This window comes from Talpa europaea, assembly GCF_964194135.1.
Source record: "Talpa europaea genome assembly, chromosome: 1".
Classification (NCBI taxonomy): domain Eukaryota; kingdom Metazoa; phylum Chordata; class Mammalia; order Eulipotyphla; family Talpidae; genus Talpa; species Talpa europaea.
In genome coordinates, this window is record NC_140073.1 from 87,326,367 (window position 1) to 87,334,382 (window position 8,016).

The following is an 8,016-nucleotide window of genomic DNA, read 5'->3' on the forward strand; positions in this document are numbered from 1 at the left end:
TAAGTGAATCATGGGAATACCTGCCAGACCCCTTATTAATACCTTCACTTTAAAACCCCTGTGCCAGAGAGTCATTAATTTGCTAAAAGAAAAGTGCTAGAGCAGCCCTTGGCCCACAACCTCCTCTGAGAGGGCTGCCCAATTAGTCCAGTTGCATTCTGAGCTTCCTTTCAGTTCCTGTGGCCCTCGGAGGACACAAGAAGGCTCCGATGATAACCTGGCAACCTAGGTAGAATCCCAGCCAAGTGCGAGCGTTTGAAGCTGCAGTTTGGCTGCCATCGTGTCGGCGAAAAGAAAGAATTCAGGCACCATGTCATCCAGTACAAAGGATAAAAACGGATTCAACCGGAAATTCAATGTGGCACCACATATGGGATACATGAGTGCGGTTATACAACAGGCCACATATTTTTTTTGAACAGTCTCCTCCATGTGATGCCGAGGACATGTGTAACCATCATAACGTCTCTAGGAATCTGTATTTAATTTGAGTTGGGGTGGTGGCAGGGATTGGAGATCTGAAGCCGCCACAGGTTTGTGGCAGATGGCTCTGTGTCAGCTATGACAAGCAGCCAGGCTCAGCTTCCTCTGCAGATTTTCTTTTCTCTCTGATCAGGTAAATATGGGCACACTCTGGAAAGTTCTACAGATTCTGCCTTAGGCTGCAAGTTTGTGACTTAGCCCCATCTGTCACAAATCTTCCTTAGGTTCTGTTGTAAGCAGAGACCTGAATTTACCACATAGGGCTGTCCAGGAAAAGGGAGTCATTTCACCCTGTAAGGGGGAGGGAAAAAAATAGAGAGAGCAGTGGAGAAGCATTAACGACTGAAAGACTAAAGTATGCAGAAATTTCATATTGCAAATTTGCATGACTTTCGTCAACTACGTTTCAAAAAGCCACCAACTAAATGGTTCCCAAGTTTCACCACCTCAGGAAATCCCAGTTGCTGATTGGTTTAAAGTGTAACTATTTCCAACTATAGGGGAACACTCCCTTATCTTTTGCAAATGGGTATATTTTGTTGCATACATACTTCCTGGTTTATGTTCTGGGTGACAGCTATTAGAAGTTTATCATCCAACTTTTAACTTTTATAAACATGAGATACACAACACTCTTAAAACATGTTTTTGCTAATGTGAATTCTACTTTTAAGTGGTGAAGACATAAGAGAAATGCCATTACTATTACGTGGAGTTTATAAAGCACTTCAAGTTTACAAACAGATTTATATTCATTATTTCAATATATCAGTATCTCAGGGGGAAATGCTAGTAAGAATTAACAACAACAAAAATTCTTCTGAGTTGATAGATAAATCATATAGAGGCCAAGAAGTTCGCCCAGAGCCAGGCTGCAGATGAATAGTTGAGAAGAGCAAAAAGCCAAAACTCACTGATCTCAATCACCCAAAGTGTACCTATTGTGCTAAGATATTTTTGTCTTATTTCACTTGACAAATCAAAGGAAAATCAAGCCAATACATCTGAGGAAGGGAGGGAAGGGTGGGGGGGGGGAGAGAGAGAGAGAGAGAGAGAGAGAGAGAGAGAGAGAGAGAGAGAAAGTTCTAAAAGTGCCACAGTTTCTAGGCTTTCATTTTTTAAGGTAAAGGTAACGAATTTGGAAGAGTGTTAATACTTGTGAGCAACACCTTTTCACATCTAGAGTATAAGCTCAAATTAAAAGGGGACTATAAAGTGACCAGTCTCTTGAAGGAAACTTAAAGTGGCTTAGCTGTGGTTGGGGTAGATATAGCCTGACATAATTAAGATAACCACAAATGGCTTTTCTGGGCACTGTGTCTGAATTGTGAGCTTAATCATTGCTTGGAATCACTTTTAGGCAGAAATCTGAAAATTCTTCTCTTCTCCAAATAACAGCAGGTTATAAAGGTTTCTGGAATGTTGAAGAACTTGAAGGGGAGAACAAAATAAAAATCAGCAGCTATCAACTCAAAAATCTTAGGAAACTACAGGTCACTCTTATAAAGCATTAGTAAGAATGGCATTTCTTTTTATACTGAATTTGCACAATTTGTATATAAAGGTACAGAAGAAATATTATGGGAATTAAAATCCCTTCTGTTTATCTGGGTGGTGTATCTCATACAACTGCCCCACTTTGTGTTCTTGTGCTATTTTCAATACTGGTAACAATTGAATGTCTGTAAACTTTTTTTTCTGAAGCATTTTAAAATATAGTGATCCAAGGGTTCTCTAAAAGTACAAAGTACTGACATCAAATCATTGCTGGAAATTTTCAGTAAGTAAATTCACATAGTGAAAGAGGTAAAAATATAGAGCTTCATGTGCTTATGTTGGAAAAGGAAAACTGTAATAAATCAACCCTTGTGTAGTCGCTTGATGATTACTTCTAGAATCTTGTGTTCAAGTTAGGTTTGGGAATCAAAAAAGAGGTGCTTATTGTAGATAAAGTGAAACCTTGTCTATGTGACAAGGAAGTGTCCAATGTGTCTAAACTACTAAGAAAAGGAACTGTCTTAAAGCTCAAAGAAGCTACAGTAAATGACTAAACCTTCATGTAAACTTTTTGAAAGAATAGTTTTGGATTTTTAAATTAAGGAAATGGCTTATGATTTTTTAAAGAATTAAAAATATTTAATTTCTGCATGCACTGAACTTCTGTGTGTGCGTGTGTGTGTGTGTGTGTGTGTGTGTGTGAGAGAGAGAGAGAGAGAGAAAACATCTTGCATGAACACAGGGAGCTTAAAACATTTCAAGTCTGAAACCATTTCAGGTGGGAACTCATGGACACAGTGTTTTGTAGTAGAAAGAGTCACTTTAAGAAAAAAAATGTAGAATTCTGTTTCTGCTTTTTAGTTATAGCATTCTGTTTCAAATCCTGCTTCAAGTTATAGCCCCAAACTCTCACTCATATTGAAAGTATAATGTCTCATGTGAGAAGAAAGCCAAGTGTTAGTAGCCTTATTCTAGTCATTAAATTTCTAAGTGTGAATCCATATGAAAAATCCTATCCTAAAGTGAACTCTATATGTTAAGCAGTTGAGATGATTTTAAAATGTAAACTTTTAACAAAAAAAAAAAGGGTAAGGTGTAAGAATATAAAAGGAGCAAATTAAAGAATTCTGTGACATTCTATCCTTTTAGATCTCAGAAGCATATGTTTTATAAAAGCAAGATAGCACTGTCCAATGAAATAACTCTAAAATAAACCCCAACATTTTCTTTAGAGCACATACAAAAGACTCTTCATTGCATAAGCAAAGTAGATAAAAAGCTGCTGTAGGGAAAATAATTCTCTGGCATTTAGAGAAGGCACATGCTACCTGAAAATGTGTGTGTTTATAAAACATGAGGCAAAGAAATACCATAACTTGGTATATCTTAATTATGAAGTTTTAGAAAGCATTCCTTTTTTTTTTTTTTTTGGCTCTAAATCCTATTAGAACAACCACACTAACCCTGTTTTCCTTCCTGTAATTTCTACTAGTTTCTCCTGATAATTGTATCAGAAAGTTCTTGATTATTTATAATTCCTCGACTATTTTATTAATTTTTGAGATTATATTTTTTAGACACAATATTATTAAGAATGAACATATATAAATCTTATAGATTTATATGAAAAATCCCATGTTAGAAAACACATAAAAGTGAATTACACAGATAAATCCTTATAAATGCTTATGCATAAAATACTAATTTATAAAGCTTTGTGATGGAGCAATTTAATGTGCAGACTAAAAATTATGTAAAATGTATTAACATGAAATAACATTTAAGGTTCTGTTTTAAGCTGAATGAAGAACAAATTGGCATACTGACAGCATACGACTAAACTGACTTTTTTTTCAAAATTTTTCCAGAAGTTATTTATAAAATAAATAATTACAGCTATGTTATGCAATAACTGTATTAAAATATTTCAACTGTGTATCTGTTTTCCTTTGGAACTAAAGGCAACTTGTTGCAGTAATTTTGAAATGGTTAAAAATTTGCAGACTGAAAATAAGGATAAGGCCCAACCTGAAGCAAAGTTAAAAATGAACAAATATTTTAAAAATGTTTTCAAATTAATATATGTATTAATGAGATTCCATTGTTTTACAGCCTTGTTAATTTTTTCACAATACAGAATTATTCCCTTTGGGTGTGGTTACCATAGTTCTCCTACCATTCAATCACCCACAATCCTTTTCCACAGTCCCAAAGTCGACAAATCCTGATGGTGGAAATACAATCATAAATATTTCACTATTCTCATCACAACGAAAAAGACATTCTTTTTTTGTGTATTTATATGAAATGATGGGTGATAATTAAACTTATGATGGTAGTCATTTCACAACATGTGAAAGTCATTTGCTGTATACCTTAAACTAGATGCAGATACAATTGCTATATGTCAATTATATCTCAATAAAACAGTGAATAAAGAAATACTTTACCAAAAATCATCCACAGGGAAAAAAAAAATCAAAATTTGATGATGAATTCATTGAAAATAGCTCTGTGTCTTATGTAGAAAATGAATCCATTTATATTGCTATTTATTATTCTATTTCTTCAGTTATTATCTGTTTATTTTGATAGGCAATCCCATGGGAAACTACTTGATGACTATTTTACACAAGCAAACCACTACTCCACTTAAAAAATTAGGAAATATGGAGGTAACCCTTGAAGGGTTGTTTTCCCTGAGAAGCTTCCCATTTATACCGTACAATCGTATTGACTCAAGGAGTAATACTGAAGCCTGGAACTGTTCAGTCAGCATTTTAAACTATTATGAGCTACCTTCTGAACCATTGCCAAGTTAATAGACAATGAAAGATAATGAGCTTGAAATTGGGTGTTAAATTGCATTTTTGGTTCTCTCCTTTTTTTTTTTTTTTTGAAGTTTAACTGTTTCCTGCAGAAACAAAGTCATGTTTTGATGTATCACTATGTAAATATGTATCTTAAGCCATGGAAAGCAAAAGAAGAGAAAAAGGGCAAAGAACTGTATTTTATGTAGGAGGGTTATATATTAACATAGGAAAATTAAAATACACTGGATTATAAAACTCCTAGATTGTAAACTATACTGAATTTATGTAAAATGAAGATGCTACATTCAAAGAATATAAAAAGGTATATTATTCATGGCCTAGAGTCACCTCCAAAACCCATAAAGTAGATTTATCCTTGTTCAATTACTAGACTTTTAGTAGTGCCTCTTTGTGTTGTTATTTGCACGATGTAAATTTTTTGATTCAAATGAGGAAAAAAAGATAATGAATGACGGAGCTGAGTGATGATGCTATTTTTAACAATTTTCCTTTTCACTTTGCCAGTCACAGAGGAGACTGACAGTCTTATTCTAAATAAACTCTGGGTTTTTATTCCATTTTATTAAACTGGACAAGGGAAATATTTGATTTTCGAAAATCATTTTTAAAGTAGTTAAAAAATGAACACCAAACTTCACTAATGTCATTCACCTGAATTTTTGAGGACTGAAGATTTCATTATGATGGGAAGAAAGGCTTATCCTCATTAGTATAATTGTAGAATCTTTCCTTTACTTCCTTTTAAACTAATGAGTTACATTAATCCAGGTTCATTTTTATAAGCCTCTTGGGGCTAAATGTAAAGGACAGTCATCTTAGAAAACAATAAATTAAAAAAAAAAGCATGTACCGTGTATTAAGTGCACGTATTTCATAAGACCTAGGTTAATACAACTGGCATCCAGTTTAATTAATCCTTGTTAGTGTAACAACTAATATCCCTCCCTAGCATGTTTCCTTTAAACATTAGTATGTTAATTAAATGTTTTTTTTAAAGATTTTTCTTTGTACTTCAATATGGCATTTATACTACGTAAATCTCTTCTCAATAACTACCTTATAGAGATGTTTTCTTACAATATCTGGTCTCTTGCAGAAATTCTGGAGCCTTTTTGAAAGCTGTTCAGGTGTAGAATACAGATATTCAGCTGCAGGAAAAACAGATACATTTTTAATGAAACAAAAACCTCAAAGCACACACTCGATATTAGTCACTTTACTAATTAAAAATGCATATTGCTCTGTGCCGCCTCGTGTTTTACATTATTTAAGCATGATTTTATAAGGTTACCTCAGCTCACAAGGATGTTTAATGCTAAATAAGACTGTGTAGTTGTGCTGTTTAGACATCTCCTTTGGGTGATTAAAATACATTATTCTAATGTAACACAATGCATATGTGATATATTTAGTGATGAGCATTTTTTCAAAGAACTGGTACTATAGCCGTATGTACCCTGTACAACAGTTGCATATTATTAACTAGTCAATTGTTTAAATAATTTGGTGTGACTTTCAGTCCTCGATTTTTCTCTGTGTATATCATTAAAAAAAAATCTGTAAGCAATTGCAGCAACACTGACCTGCTTATAAAAATCTATCATTATGGGATGTGTATGCTAACAATGAAGAATGCTATTTGGAAACTTGCTTTTTTGTTATCTTAAAAGAACAGATGGTAAATATAAGCTTGCTCTAATGTATTAAAACACATAAAATTTTCCTTAACACTAACATGTTGACTTGCCAAATAAACAATTGCTCCTGCCTAAGTTTATTTTCAAACTTTCTAATTTAGCACGAATCATATTAAATCTCAACAAAGACGAAAGTACATTAAAGCAGCTACCTGGAAATATTTCAGGATAAACCAAATCTTTGGGACAAAGTGGGTAACAACCACAATACACAGCTTCCAACCTAAAGAAATTTTAGAAAGAGGATAAAAATACATTAAAAAGATATTACTGTCATAGCCAGAAAGTGGTTTTGTTTGCCTAAGTTAGCAGTGTAAGTCCAGAGTTAACTGGGACGAGAAACATGGTCGGCAGTACAATCCTAAAAGCCAGAGTTGCTCTTTTAAAAGATTTTATTGATCATATATGAATTTCATAGAACAGAACCAACAGCATATGTTTTGTTCACTGAATTAATCAAAGCGTAGCTCTGCATTTTTTTTTTTGTTTTTAAAATACTGTTTAACACATTTTATAATCAGCAGATAAACACATGTAACAACATGGTAAAGTATGGACAGCTTTTCTTAATAATGCTGCAAAGCCCCAGAATGTTCATTTTTCAAAAATGTTTAAATAAGATAGCAAATACTTAACTTTAAGATGATAGCCATAGAAATGATTGAGATACTTTTAAAAGCAAGAGAAAAAAAATTTACAATCTGTTGTGATGGGGCATTTTCATTTTAAGCTCATGCTTCAAAATAATTTGCTATTATGCAGAAAGTAAAAATATTCCTCCTTTTTATTGAAGAATTCTAATGAAGATTATGTTAACAAACATTTTGCTTTCTTAACTAAAAATTCAGCTCATTTTCCATTTTTCTAGAAAAGAGTACTTTATTATGAAACAAACAAAAATGAAAAGTTTCACTTTGTGAGAGATGAAAAAGTTTCATCTTTTCACAAAATGAAAAGATACACTTTGTGTATCCCCAAGGACCACCTATAGGAAGTTTTTCTTCATGTCATTGTAGTGAAGGGTTAAGCAGAGGGAAGGTATTGCATCTGGATGGCTGTGTTAGCCCTGCATAATGGCTATTGATCTGACATATAATAAGAACTTTAAAGATACCACTGTAATTTCTTTTGGCTAGAATTTATGTGGTGAAATTCAAAATACTCTTTAAAATGTTTATTTTATGAGAAACTTTGAATTGCATCCAAAATGTTGACCAAAGGCAGAATTTTATTTTGAACGGCAGATTTTTTTCAACCTAAGAATAATTTGAAGTTATGTCAATGTTTACCTTGTTTATTTACAGTGACAAAGTACATGCAATTTAAGCTGTTTTAAGTGGGTGATTTTTTTTTCTATTTTATTATGTATATGAAATTAGTTTAAATGAAAAGTACTTTGAGATGCAAAGTTTGGAAAGATTTTGAGTTCAAAGTTTTGTTTGATAACTGATGAAAGTTACGAGATAACACAGTAGAGATTCACAGGATCTAATTACTGACTATTA

At 33.1% G+C, this 8,016-nt stretch overlaps 1 protein-coding gene across 10 annotated transcripts in view; it reads right to left on the reverse strand.

Annotated features, from left to right (window-relative positions):
• Positions 1-690: 690 nt before the first annotated feature.
• GTDC1 (glycosyltransferase like domain containing 1) overlaps positions 691-8,016 on the reverse strand; it is a gene marked incomplete at both ends in the record, with an annotated part of 243,715 nt that continues 236,389 nt past the window's right edge. For 6 of the 10 annotated variants that reach the window (XM_084253964.1, XM_084253970.1, XM_084253966.1 and 3 more), the window contains 3 exons: positions 691-774; positions 5,871-5,962; positions 6,664-6,734. In XM_084253964.1, the coding sequence (XP_084110090.1) occupies positions 691-774; positions 5,871-5,962; positions 6,664-6,734 (247 nt within the window). Of the gene's footprint in view, positions 775-5,870; positions 5,963-6,663; positions 6,735-8,016 lie in introns of those variants that run through there. The other 4 variants (XM_084253972.1, XM_084253968.1, XM_084253967.1 and 1 more) reach the window with 2 other exon arrangements.